We start from the raw sequence: 19,506 nt of genomic DNA on the forward strand, positions 1-19,506 counted from the left end.
ATACTTATGGAGCGGGCTGTCGTTAACATACCGTCTAAAGATGGCGGACATCGTACACGTCTTTCGAAGAGCTTTGGGGCAAATCAGAGGTCACGGCGGGCTGCGAGGATTACTCCTTCAGTTCTTCAGGTCAGAATAATCACGGAATTCCAGGGACTGTAATGAATTGTAGAAAATGACTGGAAGAGTCTGTTAATCATCGCTGAGAGCCGCCATTCCGCCTCGAGCTAACGCTAAGCTAACGGCTAATTAAGACAACAAACGCCCAAAGTAACAAAAAAATAAACTGCCCCGAAGACGTCTTCAAATAACCGCTTTACTTGACTCTTCCCAGGTTTTAAACGGTTTGTATTTGGTGTTAAAAGTGACGTCTGTCTTTAAGACCTTTTCAATGTCGTTTTAAGTCATTATAACCACGTATGAAAGAAGAAAAGTGGCAGAAATTAGACTTAATTCCTCCGTCAGTATATGGACTTTGACTCCAGGACAAAGACTCTGAGTAGAGCCGCTGCTTCTTGGGTTTGAAAGGAGCCAGTTGAGGTGATTTGTAATTTGTTCTGTGCTGCCCTCTTGGCCAGGTCACTCTTGAAAAAGAAGTTTTAAACTCAGTGAGTTTTTACCTGGTTAAATGAAGGACATTCATTTAGGCACCTGGTGAGGATGTCCCCTTGTGGTCTCCCTGAGGAGGTCTTAGGCATGTCCAACCAAGAGGATGCCCCGGGGAAGACCCAGGACACATTGGAGGGATTATATTTCCCAGCTGTCTTGGGAACGCCTCGGGATCCCCTGGGAAGAGTTACGGGACTTGGCGGTGGACAGGGAAGTGTGGGATGAGCTGGTTGCTTTGCTGCCACCACGAACTGGACCGAATAAATGAATGAATATAACCACTTATAACCACTGTTTATTGTTACTTAAGAAAAACAGGTTAAACCTCCAGTTTAATGAGATTAAATCTCTTTAAAACTGCTGAAAAAAAATATAATATCTGGAAAGACATTTAAAAACATTTTGAATCAGATTAGCTGTTTCAGGGACTTTTTGACTTCTTGTGTTCATATTCAAAGTAAATAAACATGGAAACCAAGAATTACACTTAACACTAGTGATGGCAATTTCGAAGCCTCATGAACCAATGAGCCACTGCAACACAACTGGCTGAAAATCGATACACTGCTTTGACGCGTTTGATACAGTTTGAAATGTGACATCTGCTGAATTCATAGATGCTTATTCGCCATCTTTGGACGGATTTCCATCTTTTTGCAAAATCTCGCCGTCTAAAAGAACAAGCAAAACATAAATTTTTATTTCCTCAAATCCATGAAATGGTATTTTAGCGGAAAAACTCCAAATCGCTGAGAAATTTATCATAAAATGGTGTGTTCAGGGTTTACACTAGTGCATTGTGGCCCGTTATGCTATAATTTTGTACCGTTACGATTTTCAATACAGCATCTGTAATCAACCGTTTCTGCAGCGCAACTCCAGTTTGAAGTGAGAATCGAAGCAATGCTTCGATTCAATAGCTTGTGGCTCTTTGATTCGCTGCTCTTCAGAAGTGGTAAGTGCGCTTCTTAACCCCCCTGAAAGCCATTAAAATATCATGAGCCATTTTTGTGTGGATTAAAGTCACTAACTGGGACTCTGGTCTTGTTGCAGTCGAGAAACGTGAATCGTCCTCCGTTTTGGCACAGCTTCAAACGCTGCACGGCTCTCTGCCGAGACAGAGTCTGCTCGGAATTAATAACTTCAAAACGAATTGCCGCTTTAAATAAAATGACACCTCTTACAAACGTTGCAATACAGACAATAAGCTACAATTAACTAAAAGGTTTTTTTCCTCCCAAAATGAGACGTGTTGCATTCTTTATAAACCTGACCTGCAGCACAGCTGCAAGAGCTCAGCTCATAGGTATGGAAAGACATTCATGCCTATAATGATGTCTGAAAGGAAATGCTTTTGACAAAAACTAACAGATTTTATTTCTGTTTATGTCCAGAGATCAAGGATCCACCATGTAGAGTTTATGTCCAGAGTTTAAGGATCCAGTAACCAATTTCATATTTATTTACTTTAAGACTCAATAAAATGTTGTTCAATTTTAATTTAATCAGCTTATAAAGCGCCAAATTACAACAAAAGCCGTCTCAAGGTGCCTCACACAGAACAGTTCAACATAAAAAAAAAAAAAAAAAAATGTCAAGTACCTAATTAAAAACAGAAGTAAATGAATAAATCATAAGAAAATAAAAACTACTCATAAGAAAGAGAATAAAAATAGGTTTTAAGTCTTGACTTAAAAATGTCCACGGACTCCAACTGCCTCACTGAGGGCCATGTACTGGTAAACCCAGAATGAGCTCGCCCACTCACAAACTTCCCCAGCCTTCTGGACATGATGAAGGGACTTGGGCTGTCGTACCAGGCTTTTCCCCTTTGGGTACCCCGAGAATGGCCAATTTTTAGCTTGAATTTTCAAAAGCTTCCCCCCTTCTGTAGTCTCCACTACAGTACTACAACTTTTTATTTCTCCCTGTTCAATCCAAAACAATATGCATTGAGAAGAAACCGTTATTGTAGTACACATTCAGGCTCCATGCACATTTTCAAGAGCACAGCACCCCTCCCTGGAAAAACAGTAAAAGAGTTACACAAATGTAACACTTTGTTGTGCATTATTGAAGGAATAATAGTAATCAAGTGGCTTTTGAATGCATGCTATGTCTTGCTGTAGGAGATCACAAGAGGAATCTCAGGTTTATTTATTTTCACTGTCTTTTTGGCACATGGGAAACCCAGCGGTATTAACGAAGTGTGTCGAAATGATAGAAAACCTACAGATTTCTTTTGTTCCTGAATATGAATCTGAATTGGTATAGAATGACTGATTAGATGCCATGTCAGTGTTCAGAGCAGACAAACAGGCTGACTATATATGTATTTACTATAATACTATGTATACATGGTAATGTCATCTGTGATGGCATACAAAAGTCAACTGATCCTTAGCAGAATCTCATCAGTATTATGTTATGTATCTTTATCTACTCTGACAGCAATTATCTAGTCTCTAGTCTGAAGGCATTATGAAGTTAACTAGTTCTTTGAATGTTGAGATTTTAATTGCCTAGTCTTTGATCCCAATCAAAAACAAACTAAATCAATAAAGTTTTTTGCATGAGTTAGCTATATTTGTAAACTGTTGTGTTGTTATAGTCTGTATTTACTCCTACAGAATGGTACAACATGCCATAGTGCATGAGATCACAAGAGAAATTTAACAGCTGTTTCAAGTCCAAATTTAATCCAAATGATACACCAAAATGCACCACAGGGCACATAAATTCTTAAAATTTCCAGGGGGGGGGCAACCCCAGACCCCACCCCACCCCCCCACCTTTCTGCTTCGCTGTGAGTAGTTGCTGTCTTTTAATTTACCAAGACTTTGGATTGCTGTCTTTTTTTCTTTTTTTTTCCATCCTAAGCAGCCATGTGGATTTCTTTGAGAATGACCTTGAGCGAGTGCCCTGACAAATGTTTGCACTGATGTGTGGTTTGTTCTTGAAAAAATAATAATAAAAAAAATGTCATATGTATTATTGTGTCTTTCTTAATGTAATAAATAGTCCCTCCAGATGCACACATAATGGTTCTGAAAGCCTTTATTATAGACTATATGTAGATTTGTGTTATCATTCCTCAAACTACATTTGGATAAAATGTGACAGGAAAAGTGAGAAAGACATGTGCTTCTGCAACTGGTGCTCATGTTACTGTAATTAGTAGAATAGAGGGGATAGGAGACGATGATTGTGCGACTTTCAACAATTTTTATTCAAAAAAAGAATAATTTCAACGGTGCTGGACTTTAATCGGCTCCTCTTCTGCCTCACCACCTCTCCAGCTTTGGAGAAGACCCGCTCACAAGGCACTGATGTTGCTGCATCGACAAATATTTATTTGCCATTCTCTGCAAATTGGGATAGACTGCGACTCGTGTGGCCCAGTATTTGAGCGGGTCTTCTCCTCTGGAGGTGGGCATATGTTGGGTCAAACCTTTGTAGTAAAGCCCTGAAGTCTTCGCTCTCCACTATTTTGAACGGTTGTGCATCTTCCACAACATAGTCCACCAGTGCCTCATCCAATCAGCTCGTCTGCCTTTAATGGAAACACAGTCTGACATGCTGAGCTGTTTTTATGTTTTAATCTTAGATAAAGAATAAAATACAGCTTACATGGCCTGATTCCTGCTTCAGGAGCAACAGCCACTGATGTCTCGGGATGTTTGGACCTCAGGTGTCATTGAAGACGTTTTGTTACTGTACCTCAACTCTTGAGCACAAATCAAGCACTTGACCTTTTTGGGGCTTATTAGATCAAAGTGCTCCCAAGAGATTGATTGAGCTCTTTTTGGAACTGGCTCCTCCATGTCCCTTCCTCACCACGACTCACTCTCTCTCTCACACACACACACACACTCACTCTCCTTTCTCACACCTTTCACTTCAACTAAATCACAGCTCTTCAGTCACTCAGCTCAGTCTCTGATCTACCTATAATATATAGTCGAACCTATAACCTGTGTTGATGTACTGTGTGAATAAATGTTGTATATGTTGTGTTTGGTGTGTGTCTGTCTATGTTAGATCCTATGTGTATGTAGCTAACTAGACTAAATGAACTCTAAACTAGACCTAAATAGAAACTAATGCTTTCCTTGGCTCAGATTCACGTGCTAATTGGTAAAAACAGTGTCGCCGGCAATCTCCTCCTCTCACAAGCCCACGGTTTGAGCTGTGATTCAGATCTCATTTAAATACTTAGTGGGTCGTATTGACACGCCCACATTATTCAGATTTTCCGCAAAGCTCGACACATGGTGTGACGTAACGAGGTCTCGCTCGCAGTGGTCACGTGATGGGGGGCGTGCTCGAAATGCTGCTCACTGACACTTGTGGTTCAAAAAGCTCGATGCTGTGTCGAGCAGACTGACTCCAGCTTAACATCATTACTTAACACCAACATTTTTATGACCTAGTTTACTTTGACTATTTCCATCACGTTTCTGTCTCTTCTTCACTCTGATGACTTTGTCATGTATATTTATCTATTTTTTCTGATTTGTATCCTGTTAACTTCATCACCAATAAGTCTTGGGTTGTTGTTCTGGCAAAGTAAATAACATGATGTCGCCAGTTTGGACTCTGGAAGGTTGTAACAGGTTTTTAATTGTGTTTTTGTCAAACTTGGATCAGTCAGTGAAAATAATGAAGCATCATCTGTTTTGTGCACGTGATATGAGGATTATGATTCCTTCTTTTCTTCAGGGTGAATGATGTGAAGACAGGGACTTTAGTTGGTGTGGACAAATATGGGAACAAATACTATGAAGATACCAAGAACTACTTCTTTGGTGAGTCAAGCAGGCAAAATATGTCTGTTCCACCTGGTGGTTTCAGAGCAGCACCTCTGATACTTCTGAAAGTATGTAGAGCCGTGATCCACATGGAAGTATTGTTCAAAGTTGATGTATTTCACACACACAAAAAAAAACAACCCCAAATTGTAACCTCAAACCATTTAAAATCATTGGTAAGGTTGCTCACAGGCTGAGACATCAGGTTTAGAACCTCATTCTGTGTAGAAATATTGGTCAGATTTAGAAGTGCACAAAATAAATAACATTTAAACAAAAATCTGTTTGTCCTGGTTTGCATGCTGAAAATTACACATCAGGTATGATGGTGTCTTACAGTGACGTTGGCTATAAATTCAGGCTGAACTTTGTATTTAAAACTACTGCAGTCAATGTTTTGTGACGTTAAAATAAAGGTTTTATTGGTAGCACTAACACCTGAAATGATTTCAAATTATTCAGAGCTCACAGTAGTTAATGCACGTCTGATGACACGGTGAGACTTTTCCTCACTCTGGCTTTGACAAAAGTGGAAAAGTTGAAAGTTTTGTTTTTCCTCTGGATGATTTAATGAGAGATGTTCAGATTTGTGGACAAGGTTTTATGCTTGAATTTAGATTCTGGTTGAAGGATGCGACACACATGATTTACTTCTTCAGGTCGGCACCGCTGGGTGATTTACACCACCGAGATGAATGGAAAGAACACCATGTGGAATCTGGATGGCAGCATGGTGCCAGCCGAGTGGTATGACTCCATATCTTACTGTAATGATCATCTCACACACATAACACACAGTGCAGTGAGGTTGATTTGAAAAGGTTCTTAAACATTGTCTGTCCTGCACAATTAAACCGAAGCTCCCTTTGGCCTTGCTTTAGGCATCGCTGGCTGCACGCGATGACAGACGACCCCCCCACCACACACCCTCTTCCACCAAAGAAGTTCTTGGCCGAGGTCCACCAGCTAAATGTGAGCGGCACCCCGCAGCAGTACGTGCCTTACTCCACCACACGCAAGAAGATTCATGAGTGGGTTCCACCCAAAGCTGGAGCTCAGTAACCTCAAGTTATGGTTTAGATTTTTCTCATTCTGTAAGTTGCAGTTTTCTTCCGCCCGTCAGCGCGCGCCCTTAATAAAGTCTCTCTACAGATATTAGTGATGCCCGTGGTCTTTGTTAAAGTGTTACGGCGTCATGATGGTGTATAAAAGCAGCCAGTCTGTGGTTTGACCTGCGTGACCGTGATGCAGAATGTTTGTATGTGGCGCACACACAGTGGAGACCTTTAATAACGTCATTTAAATAATTATGATAACTGATGCCCCAAAAAAATGAGTCAATTGTCCAATTAGTTTTGGTCCCTTAATCCTGTAGCAAGAGCAAATTCAGTGTACATCAAGTGCCCTGTGGCTCGCTATGATGGCCAAGAGGGGGGGGGGGCGATGTTCTCGGTGTGATGTTTTTACTGCTGCATTAAAAAAATAATGAAAATGCTTTTGGCATGAAGCTGAGTCAGTGTTTCCGCAGTCTGCTCTGATACTCACACAGCTCAGAGAGGCTCTTACTCACACACACCAAGGACATGTTGTCCAAATCCTTTGAAATGTTTAAGGTCAATATGCACAAAATCCTTTGGATAATATGGATGAGTGGAACTTAATTTGCTCTCCAGAGCAGCTTTGACATTTCTTGTCTGTCAGTTTGTTTTTTGTTTGTTGGTCGGCGTCTTCATGCTAAAATGTAAATAATGCAGATAAAATGTGATTGTCTGATGGAGCCGAATGGCCTCGTGATGTGAGCTGGGCACCAGACAAACCCTGAAGAGGGTCATACAGGAACACCCACTGCATTTTACAGGGGCAGAGCCGGTGTGTCCTGTGCACAAAAATGTCATTTATTCATAAACTCGTTTTCTTGTGAAGTCCATAAAATGAGGAGTTGAATGTTAAAGTAGATTTAAATAAAATAAGAGTAAAAAGAACTATTGTAGCTCAGAATGGTTAAACATGTGCAAAGTGAGTGTGATTTTTTTTTTTTTTTTTTTTTTTAAGTTACATTTATTTTTGCAAAGACTTCGAAACAAGTTTAATTGCATTTTTTAAAATGGCTGTCATGGAAACTCCCATGAGTAGACTGGCGGGTGAGTCCCAGCAGCTTCTTTTGGGATCCTTTTGTTGTTGCTGTGTTGACTGAACAAATGATGTAAAATAAAGGTGTCCTTGGGTGCGCAGCCTGTAAAATGCAGTGAGCAGATACATAGCTACATAACTCAATAACTGAATAACTTTGTGTCCACACATTAGCAGGTCTGATAAGGAATATCAACAGAATAAAATACGATGAAATTTGATGCACCAGGTCATCTAAAAATACACTTATTTAACCTCTTAAACCCTAGAGTCCCCAAATTTTGGGACTTGCCCTGTTTCGGAACATTTGAACACTCATAACTAACCAATGCTGACACCAACATACACTTATTATACATCAAAATGTCAAGTGAAGTGTCCTCTACAAAAGTATCCACTTCAATCAAATATCAACTAACCACAGCTGAAACGCCAAGCAAATAAAGACATAACTCGGAATTCATTTTTGGGTAGAAAAAAAACTCTCATTTACTCCTACCAAGTATTATTTACTTTCAATTTTTTGCATCCACAACATCACCTAGGACCTGTCTTTTAGCTGATCCAAACATTTGCATTTTTGACCTTGTACAAGCTGAGAAATAAATCATAATGTAGGGTATGTGATTTGGTGAAATAGGCTCTAGGACTTAAGGGGTTAATATCCACCTGCTGGACATCGCCACCTACTGGATGGTTGGTCACTGCTGGAAGGATGGATGATAGAAATTAGGAGCAGGTGTGGCAGAAGATGCATGTAGCTTGAAATGAGCTCGTTTGTTGTTGATTATTATGGTGGTGAAATAAGAAAAAGTGAACGTTTTCAAGGAACTTTGTTGATATCTTTCAGGTGCTTTGATGATGATGTCAAGTTCTGTTTCACTGATGAGAAAAATCCAAGTTTGTGTAAACAATCATCATGCGATGCCAAAATGTTGTGTTCACGTCCCAGGAAAGCTGAGTTTGCTGCAGTTGACAGCTGCAGCAGCTGCTTTCACTGAATCAGCATTCCAACATTCCCACACTCTTTCATCTTTCCCCTGTTCTCTCCATCCATCTGCAGCTCTGCATCCTCTCTTTGATTGGCCGGTCCGGTTGTCATGGTGAGGAGTGCCGGGCTGACGGTTGTTGGCTGATTGGGATCAGAAAAGTCTGCAGTCTGATGACTTTCTGCCTTTTAAGGTGGTGTTTCCCCACCAGAGCAGAAGTCTGGCAGCAGGATAAGGAGGCAGAGTGCATGCTGGGACAGGAGCGTGCACAGGAAGAAGCTGCTTTCATAACAGCGAAACACACACACTCCTCCTGTAGAGGGACGCCATGAGTTCAGAGAGGCTGAACTCTGACGCGGGGTCGGCGGTGCACTTTGACCTCTGGCTCCGAGGGAGAGGAAGCATGAGGAAGCACTTGAGTCCTCCTCCACTCGTCTACGTGACCGAGGTACCATCTGATCCGTCTCTGCTTTACGTCTGTCATTCTTGTTGTTTGCTGTTAATCTGTTTTTCTGTGAAACAACAAACTCGGCTTTCCTGGGACGTGAACACATTTTGGTGTTGCTTGATGATTGTTTACACAAACTTGGATTTTTTTTTCCATCAGTGAAACATGTTTTTTTTTGTTTTGTTTTTTTTGAACTGCTCACTGAACTCAACATCATCATCAGAGCACTTGAAAGATGTCGACAGAGTTCCTCAAGTTTTTCTTATTTCTCAACCATAATAATAAAAAACAGTAAACAAGCTCATTTCAAGCTATGGGCATCTTCAACCACACCTGCTCCTAATTTCTGTCATCCATCCTTCCAGCAGTGACCAACCATCCAGTAGGTGCGTTGTGCAGCAGGTTCCTACCTATGGATATTAAATAAGCAAAATAAAGTGATTTTATTTATGTATTTATTCTGTCTCTAATTGTTATCGCTCTCCTAATGTGCAGATGGAGAAGATGAAGCCATTTAATGTTTGGACGAGATGCAGTCATTCATTTGAATTACATATCTGTTTATCTGCTCACTGCATTTTACAGGGTGTGTGCCCAAGAACACCTTTATTTTACGTTATTGCATCATTTGATTGACAGGTTTGGGGAAAAACTATTTATTTCAGGAGATGATGGTTTCATTTGAAAGCAGGTGACATTTTCAACACGTTGTCCTCTGTACTGGGGTGGATTTAGCTTCGGGGGGGGGGGGGTCTCCCTCCTGAAAATTTAAAACTTCTGTGACTTTCTAATAATTTTTAATGCATAATTTTTCTTTTAAACACTGGAAATTGTTTAATTCTGCATGCAGCAGCGTTCATCATCAGCTTTTTGTTTAAGCAATATTTGATCACATTTAATCAATAGCTTGGGCAGGGGGCTTCCCTCCCACAACCTCCAATCTGGATCCGCCGCTGCTAGCTGTATTGCAGTGTTGCTGATGGTCTCAAAATCAAAAACAATAAAAGCTCTCATTGTTTAAGTCTCCAAACTAAAGGTGCAGATGAGGCCAATGTAGCGTATTTGCTCACAGACCTCATCTGGCCCCCAGAGTGGAGAGGATCTGGTTCTGGACCTGGAGTGTTCTAACCATGGTGACACTTGCATGAATTTGATTCCTGCACTGATACGCAATCTTGCGTGCCAATGAATGAACTTGCCATAAACTTGTAAACTGTGCGCAGCTGCGTGCCAGTGCGCCAAACTTTTTTTTTTTTTTTTTTTTGGGAAATGTTCTTAAGACTTAGACTTAGACAACTTTATTCATCCCACCAGGGGCAATTAATTTCTGGCATGCATAAATTTTGTGCCACTTGCATGAACCTAGCAGAACAGTGGATTAGTGGTTAGCACTGTTGCCTCTCAGTAAGAAGGTCGTGGGTTTGTTTCCCACCTGTGTCCTTTCTGTGTGGAGTTTGTGTGTTCTCCCCATGTTTGTGTGAGTTTCTGCCAGGTGCTCCGGCTTCCTCCCACATCCAAAGACACACAGGTTAGGTGGAATGAAAACTTCGTAATTGTCCAGGTCTCCCTTCAAAAGAGGTCTTGATCTCAATGGAACTAACCTGGTTAAATTAAAACTAGTTGTGAACATTGCGCAGCCTGTTGGCAAACACTGCGTGTCACTGAGTGCAGGGTCATTCCTGTAGCCTCTTGGATCTTACTTGTAAAGTTCTGGTCATAATGTCCAAAGTGATGTCTTCTAGTCTACGTTCCCACACCATCCTTGCTTGTCTTTCTCGGTGGGTTATGCCTCCTTTGACCTGCTCGTTCTTCTGCATTTTCTTCGGCTCTTCAGGAAGTAGTGCTGCGGCAGTGAGATCATCTAGAGCCTTTTCTTGTTTCTCAGAGCTTCTTCTCTGGTGTTCAACATCTTGTAGGGTCAGGAACTAATCAAGGAATGACTGGAAAAATGTAGCATGGCGTCAAGTGGAATCAAATAAGGCCACAACCACTTCACACATGCCTTTGCAGGAACAACGGGCGTCGTGTCGTACGCTGTACGCACACAATTCACAAACAATACTTCACCAGGGGGTAAATCAGTCGTGCCATTGCGCATGATTTTCGGTTGTGCATTGCGTGAAAAGTGATTAACTTATGTATAAATGTGACTTGAACCGTACACAAACTAGGCTTCATGCTTTCAAGTGTACCATCTAAATGACACGCACTGGCATGACAAATTGCGCCACGGTGACTTTACTCATTTGGTGAAAGGCGCTCACGCAACAGGCTGTTGCGTATTCAGCAGTTTTGATAAGTTCCACCATGTCTGCGTGCACCTGCAGTGTGCGTGGTCGAGTGTTCCTGTTTGAGTCATGCCTGTAGCTTGCTGTAGTTCACGGACATGTCGGTGCAGCTGCAGCTTCGTCCTCGTGCCTTCTGCTGGTCTGTGCAGGAGCGCCTCCTGTCTGCAGACTCTGTGTGACTGTGAGCACAACTGTATGCATGCATACTGTCAAAAAAACAGATTATGCAACATATCCAGTGTAACAGGGTTTTTTTTCCTGTCAAACCAGCCGCCTTCGTCTGTCCACAAACGGGGAAACAGAAAGAAGAAGCAGACCGTCGCCTTATTGCTCACTTTGGGCTCATTTGGATTCTGCAGTAAATGAAAAGGTTTTTTTTCTGCCCCTGGTACTTTGGCAACAGAAGCTCTGCTCTGACACTTAGAAGTGCACATGGCCATGTGTTAACTGTGGTCACTTGCATCAGTTCACCATGGCAACCGTCACCGTGCAGCGGACCTTGGTGATGCTGTGCTGTGGTTTCCTGCTGTTCTCCTGCATTAAGCGCCGTGTTGATCCCATAACACAGATAATGTCTCAGAGGGCGCCGTAAACACTGCTTTCACGCCAGCACAATAGAAAACAGACAAAACCAGTTCCATATGAGTGCAGTCAGGCCCAGAAGTATTTGGACATTGACAGAAGCTTTTGTGTTTTTTCAGCATATTGGAGCTAACATATACTGAATATTAATTTGAGAATATTTGCAAGCAAATTGGCTGAAAGGTGCAGAAATTACAGCATTTTTACATGATATCAGCAATAGCTGGACAAAGTGACATAATCACAGTTTGCCATTTTACAAAAATTTGCAGTCATATTAACAAAATCAGATTGAGTCAGTATTTTGACTTTTTACTCATGATGACAAGGACTTGGCATTCTCAGTTGTGACTTTATCTCTTAATTAAATTAAAGTTCTGTACTGGATCAGATGAGCCAAAAGACAAAAGGTGTGATTGTTTTTTTTTTGTTTGTTTTTTTTTTAACTGCTGTCATAATTTCATCTTTCGGTTGAGAGGAAATACTCAAATTCTGTCTATAATTGCAAATTGAGATTTATCAACAACGCGTAATAAACCATATAACAGCATGGTTTCTTTTCTGTAGGTATTTGGTCGGTGAGGCTTACAATGAGGCAGCGTTGCTCCAACAGCGGTCAGGTCGCAGAGTAATCCACCAAATGTGAAATCCATCAAATGTGAAATGGTAATTCTGTATCAGAATCCACATCAATACTTTCGTATGGTATCTTAAATTCACCCATTTCGGCAGCCGTGGCAGTATGCAACTTTCTCTCACTCTCAGCTAACAGCGCCATTATGACATCTGTGTAGCAGTTCCGCGTCATGACAATATTGCACATGCGCAGTTGCGCAGAGGGCTGGCCTGTCGACAGGAATGATATCTTGTCAGAACAGCAGTCAGGGTGCAGAGCAATACATCTAAATGTAAACGGGTCACATATTTTGCCACTATTACTCCAACAGTATATGGTCTGAAATCTCACAACACGATTAACCAATCGGATTTGCAGAAAAAAATGTAATTGGATTAGAATATATATATATATAAACCCTGTGTGTTGGTGATAGAGTATTGTTTTACTGCTGTGTGTGTGTGTGTATAAGATGACACAAGCAGTTTCTTCAAACCTGTTTGAAAAATTACCTTAATAAATATATGGAGGTGATTAGATTTTGGAGTAGTTTCATCAAAAGTCAAGGTCGCTTAAAGGACATGTTGCACCGAAATCACAACAATTTAGATTTAGGCTGTTAGTGACCATCCGATGATCCACCGGGATTACTTTGTGCACTTTCGTGACCAGTTTCAAAGTATATGGCATTCGCAACAAGCAGCTACAGAGACATCCGGAAACAAAGTACTCATGAGTACTGGGGTATATTTATGACAGCAGTGATGTGACTATTAGAAGCATCTTAAATGGAATGTAGCTGCTAATGTTAAGAACTGAGCCACAGATTAATTCCAGAGTTTACACAAGTGTGATGTCGTGTTATAACGACTCGTTTTTAAGTGAAAACTGTTCATTTTGATGTGGCTGTGAAGTTTTTCCATCGGTGTCTGACCTGTTGTGACCTTTAGAAATGGGAACTGAATTGTCTGGTTGCTCTTGTAGCACAGCAGATAACTGAAACAGTCCTTCAGATGGTGACACAAAGCACCAAACTCTACACAAATTCTCTTCAGACATTGAAGGTGTGCTGACATGAGCATGTCTTTGATTCACACAACAGCACACCCGTCGTCGTGACGATCCCACTTGCTGTGTTCCCATCTGGACGCCGTTCTTTGTTCTATTGGCTGTCACATGCTCTGCAGTAGACGCTGCATATATAAAATAATTATTTCATGGTGGATTAGTCTTTTTTTTCTTTCTTCAAATTAGCCATTGAAAATAGCTCTAATCACTTTCTGAATCACAGAGGAGGCTGCAGCTGGTGCCGTTGGTGTGCGCGTCTAACGAGTTGAATAAAGCATTTTGAGCCATCTAAAACGGTAATTATTTGTCATGTTTACATTGTCATGGCTTGATAAATCAGTTGTGTGTTCTTTCCTTCTTGTGTGCAGCAATTAAAGTATGTTTATAACAGCTTTAACTTCTTGTTATAATTGTTCAAACTGATGCGATCTGCCAACATCACCACTCGCTCTGTTCACTCCACTTGACAAGCTGCACGTCGTGTTGGAGATTAGATCGCACCACGTAGCACGACATTTATGCATGAAAGATTTTTTGAACATTTCAAAATTCTTTGTATACAATAGCACGCACCCGCGCCCCTCTGCACCCGTTAAAGACAAGTTGAATCAGTCATGCTCATGTCACTGCACCTTAACTCTTTAAAAAAAAAAAAAAAAAAAAAAATTGTCCACTTGAATTTCTTTGAATTTTCAGTGGGTGGCCAGGTCAGGGTTCAATGAAGGATTACACAGGGATAAACATTAAAAATGTTCCAATCATATTGAAATCCATAAACACATTATTTGTCTGATCATAAAGATTCCTAAAAAGTATAGTTTGGACTATCTGTGACTGAATGTTTTGGAGTTATGGGGTAAAACCAGCAAGAATGGTGACAAAGGTCAATATCAGTTTGTACAGGGGTCAAAGGTTAAAGTTGCTACAATTTTGGTAAAATGTGGTGCAAATTATTGGTTGAGCTAATAGAATTAATAAATGGAATAGTTTAACTGTGTTAAATGTTTGATCTCCAAAATAAAGGTCAAACAAGGTCGACGTCCATTGGATTCTATGACGTGATGTGTTGCACCGTAACATCATAACTAAGCATGACGCATGATGAAAACTATTACTTTTTAAAACCCTATTAACTCAACCAATAGTTTGCATGGTTTTACCAAAATTGAAGCAACTTTAACCTTTGACCCCTGTACAAACTTTTGACCTTTGCCACCATTCTTGCCGTTTTTATCCCATAACTGCATAACATTCAGTCATAAATTGTCCAAACTATACCTTTTCGGACTCTCCATGATCAGACAAATACCATACTATAGTTTTCAATATTATTGGCGCATTTTAAAATTTTGACCCCTGACCTGGCCGCCTATTGAAAATTCAAGTGGTTGTACCTGCAGTGCATGTGCACCTGTGCACGTAGGCCTGATGATGGACAGGTTCCCTCGGACTCTGTACACGGTTACAGTCGTCGACACAACACTCGAGCCATTTGTCTCCATGCCAACCGGACATGAATGTCAGCTGTGTGACACGTTCTGAACTTTTGTAGATTTTAGGATCTTTGAGCTTATTATTTTTGCTAATTCCCACAATCCTTTATTTCACTGTATTTTTAATGGTTTTTATTAATCAGCACCAAAACTGTCCTTTTGTCCACTTTCTTGTGATTTGTTTTATTTAATTTTATTTGGATGGGGGATATAAATAAAGCTAAACTGTAAAATTGCGTTTGGAATAGGGTTGAATTTATTTCTGTAAGTTTCCGTGGGGAGAAACGCAGGAGAGCTGGAGTTATTAGAGAAAGTCAAATCCTTCGAAGAACAACGTGTCTCCGAAAGAACAAAGCTGTCAAAGTGTCTGTTTGTCCTTCAAGGGACATTTAAATTTTTTTGGTTTCAAATCAGACTTTGTGAAACTGTTCTGGAGCAGGTTCCTCCTCTCAGATCTTTGGACCAGTTTTCCACCAAATGTGACGTCTGAATGAGTTTGTCAGTGTTTGTTGTTGGAAAGGTCAAAGTCATTGGTGTCAAATGTCAAAATTTAGATTTTTCACTACAATATATACACATATGTAGACAGCTTCTAGAATGGCCCATGTGGAGTCAAATTTACCAAAGGTCAATCACGGGGTCAGAGGTCGTGTCTGTCCATCTGTGTGTTGACCTTCGGCTCTCAAGCCATCTGGATTCTACCAAATGTGATGTGTCAGTGAACCTTGACCTTAAAACTGCCTTTAATAATTAATTTTGGCAAAAAGTCAAGGTCAAAGAAATGGATTTTAAACCAGTTTGGAGTTTGAGTGATTTTTCTAAATGTTGTTGTGTCTGTTTGTGTTATCTCGTCTTCGCTCTGCAGCAGAAAAACGTCCCTGTGGGACAATAAAGTTTCCCTGATTTGATTGATTGAAGTGTGTCATAAAGTTAGCTAAATTACAGACGAGCCCAGAAGGTCAGTCAGTGGTCACTGGGGTCAAATGTCAGCTCACTCCGGTGAGTGACGTTCGCCTTGTTTGAGGACTTTCACTCACAGCTCTTTCCTTCAAATACTCAGACTACTTACTTGAAAAGATTTTTAGCCACTTTGCACATTATTGATGCGTTTTGTTTGCCGTTTTGATGGACTGACACGACGACACATTACCATCACACCTTTTTGACTTTTAAAACACCTGTGCATCGTTTATGCTTTTAAAGACGAAACCTGGAGGACTACATGGCGGCTGAAATGTCACCAGCTGCTGGGCGCTCGGCAAGTGACGTGGGCAGCAGTGCTGACCTGACACTTGAAAGAGCTGCCGGCGCCCTGCCCCTCGACCCCAACAGCCTTTGAAAGCCCCTTTGTAGATTTATTTCAGGCTGCGCTTCGTGGAAATGATCACACATTGTGATAGGTCGCTGCTCAGGGAAACCAACATGCAGCATCGGCAAAGTCTTCATCACAGCGACATGACGTCAAATATTTGGATGTTTTCTGTCAGTGCCGGATTTGCAGCCCATTCAGAAAGTATTCACAGCACTTCACTTTCTCCACATTTTATGTTACATCCTTACTCCAAAATGGATGAAATTGATTTTTCCCTTTAAAATTCTACTCACAACACCCCATAATGACAACATGAAAAAATGTTGTTTTTTTTTTTTATTTTTGCAAAGTTATTAAAAATAAAAATAAAAAACTAAGAAATCACATGTACATAGGTATCCAAACATGACGCCTGGCATTCACACCAAAGAGTTCAATCTTTGTCTCATCAGACCAGAGAATTTTGGTTCTCCTGGTCTGAGAGTCCTTCGGGTGCCTTTTGTCCAACTCCAGGTGGGCTGCCATGTGCCTTTTACTAAGGAGTGGCTTCCGTCTGGACACTCTACCATACAGGCCTGATTGGTGGATTGCTGCAGAGATGGAAGGTTCTCCTCTCTCCACACAGTGTGTGTGTGTGTGTGTGTGCGTGTGGGGGGGAGTGCTCATATATACATACCCTATGATCACTACAGTCTTGAACCTCTATGAGTTGCTGCATTTATGTTTTGATGGACGCTTTGTCTGAATCATCTCTGTCTCTGTTGCCAAGCAGGACCTGCACCCCCCCCAATGTACATCCAAACATGATGCGTTCGGACCGACTTCAACTACGTCAGCAGCACAAAGCTGAGAGGATGTCTGAGCCGAGCGTTTGCTAAGGACTCTGTCTTTGGCAGCGAGCTCTGGGGGATTATATGAATTTGAGCTGCAAACTTCACCAGAAACTTTGAACCCTGTTTGTCTGAATTATTCAACAAACTGCTCAGCTGTGTTTGTAGTGAGTTTTACTGAATTCGTTCTGTAATCCCCCCCAGTCTTCTGGAAACATGTTTCTGGTGGAAGAAGCTGCTGGTTGAAGGATTTTTGCTGCAGGAAGACGTGTTAAAAACAAACAACAACAAAAAAACAATTTGAAAGGAGGACCTTGAGCATCACAGAAGTAAAATCCTCTTCAACCTATAAAAGGAAGAAGAAACCTGCTGAATGATCTTAAACTTCAATATTGTCCAAAGTGAATGACAGTGATTAAATATTACGATTTATAACCTATAACAGTTTGTAATATTTAACCCAAAAAGTGCAACTTCTTTTTGAAACTAAAGTCATAACATTATTCACCATGACCTTGAAAGCAGTGTGACCTTGAGCTTTGCTGTCCTACACTGAAAAAGAGAAACCCTAATCAAATTGCTTCAAATTGGCAACACTAAAATTAATTAAGTTTGTCCAAAGTAAGTTAATACATTAGTGTAAACATTACTGGTTAAGTTAGTTTGGATGAACCTGATTCATTTGAGTGTTAAAAATTGAAGTACTTTACCAGGTTGGTCAAACAAATCGCTTTTTTCAGTGTATATAATAAAAAATGCATGAATACGAGCAGTCACCTGGCAAAAGGGATTCACGTCTATGACCTTGAGCTTAAAAAGAATCCTGCTTTATCTAAAGATGCTTAAATGTAATCTGGTTGTTTAAAATAATGTTCTCTATAACCTTTGACTTAGCAAAGACCAAGTCAAAATATGGAGTATGACCTTAAGCTTTAATAGCACCGTCAGTTTACAAAAGAGGATCAAACCAAGGAATCTGGAAGTGCAGCCTTTCAAAAGATAGCAGTGATATTATTATCTCTAAATTTGAACATACTATATTTCAGGCAAATCTAGGAGTGTGACCTTGAGCTTCAATAGCATCATCGGTTATCAACATAGGAACAATTCAAGCAATCTGAGATTGTAGGTTTTTAGAAGACAGCACTAACATCATTAATGTTCATTTTAGACATAAAGAAATTGTTCTAAACCAGGAGTAGGACCTTGGGCTTCACTAGCATCATCAGCAGTGGCGGCTGGTGAAAAACAGTCTTGGTGGGGCTGCTGTGCCAATAGATTCCCTGCCTTGTCCAGTACAGGCATTCAAGTGAACAGTCGGAAAATTACTACAATTCCACAATAATCATTCCATGTCCTTCTCAAAATCAGCAGTTTTACAGATAAAATTAACCATTTACAGCTATATTAGGCCCCATTTCTACTTTGGAAAGGAACAGTATCAAATACAACACTCAAGTTCTTGAGCAAAGAACATTTCACTATTTGACACAATTACACACAAAGTACACCAAACTGTACTGAACTGACATTATCTACAGACAAACAGATCCTGGGGTTCACAATGACACCGACCTTAACAAAATAGAAAATATCAGCAAATTTACACTCTTTAAAAATATGGAAAAATTCTTCAATTGACAAAAGAACATTATGTACATAAGACAATGTTCACACCACCTTCAGAGAGAGAGAGAGACACAGAGATGCACAGAGAGTGTGTGTGTGTGTGTGTGTGTGTGTGTGTGTGTGTGTGTGTGTGTGTGTGTGTGTGTGTGTGAGAGAGAGAGAGACACAGAGAGAGAGAGAGACACAGAGAGAGTGTGTGTGTGTGTGTGTGAGAGAGAGAGACACACAGAGAGAGAGAGACACAGAGAGAGTGTGTGTGTGTGTGAGAGAGAGAGACACACAGAGAGAGAGAGAGACACACAGAGAGAGACAGAGAGAGAGAGACACAGAGAGAGTGTGTGTGTGTGAGAGAGAGAGAGAGAGAGAGTGTGTGTGTGAGAGAGAGACAGAGAGAGAGAGAGTGGGTGTGTGAGAGAGAGAGAGGAGAGAGATGGTTGATTGTGAGAGAGTGAGAGAGAGACACACAGAGAGTGTGTGTGTGTGTGTGAGAGAGAGAGACACACAGAGAGAGTGTGTGTGTGTGTGTGTGAGAGAGAGAGACACACAGAGAGAGTGTGTGTGTGTGTGTGTGTGTGTGTGTGTGTGTGTGTGTGTGTGTGTGTGTGTGTGTGTGTGTGTGTGTGTGTGTGTGTGTGTGTGTGTGTGTGGAGAGAGAGACACACAGAGAGTGTGTGTGTGTGTGAGAGAGAGAGACCCACAAG

General features: G+C 40.9%; 2 protein-coding genes across 2 annotated transcripts in view; both read left to right on the forward strand.

Annotated features, from left to right (window-relative positions):
* ndufa12 (NADH:ubiquinone oxidoreductase subunit A12) lies at positions 1 to 6,571 on the forward strand. The gene is made up of 4 exons (XM_034163175.1): positions 1 to 129; positions 5,332 to 5,417; positions 6,080 to 6,167; positions 6,302 to 6,571. The coding sequence occupies exons 1-4, from the start codon at positions 41 to 43 to the stop codon at positions 6,480 to 6,482; spliced, it is 444 nt and encodes a 147-aa protein (XP_034019066.1). The 5' UTR covers positions 1 to 40; the 3' UTR covers positions 6,483 to 6,571.
* A 2,295-nt stretch (positions 6,572 to 8,866) lies between these two features.
* Positions 8,867 to 19,506, forward strand: part of tmcc3 (transmembrane and coiled-coil domain family 3) — a 39,461-nt gene continuing 28,821 nt past the window's right edge. The window contains exon 1 of the mRNA XM_034163161.1: positions 8,867 to 8,987. Coding sequence (XP_034019052.1) covers positions 8,868 to 8,987 — 120 coding nt within the window. The 5' untranslated portion in view covers position 8,867. The remainder of the gene's footprint in view (positions 8,988 to 19,506) is intronic.

This window comes from Thalassophryne amazonica, chromosome 22 (genome assembly GCF_902500255.1).
Source record: "Thalassophryne amazonica chromosome 22, fThaAma1.1, whole genome shotgun sequence".
Lineage (NCBI taxonomy): Eukaryota > Metazoa > Chordata > Actinopteri > Batrachoidiformes > Batrachoididae > Thalassophryne > Thalassophryne amazonica.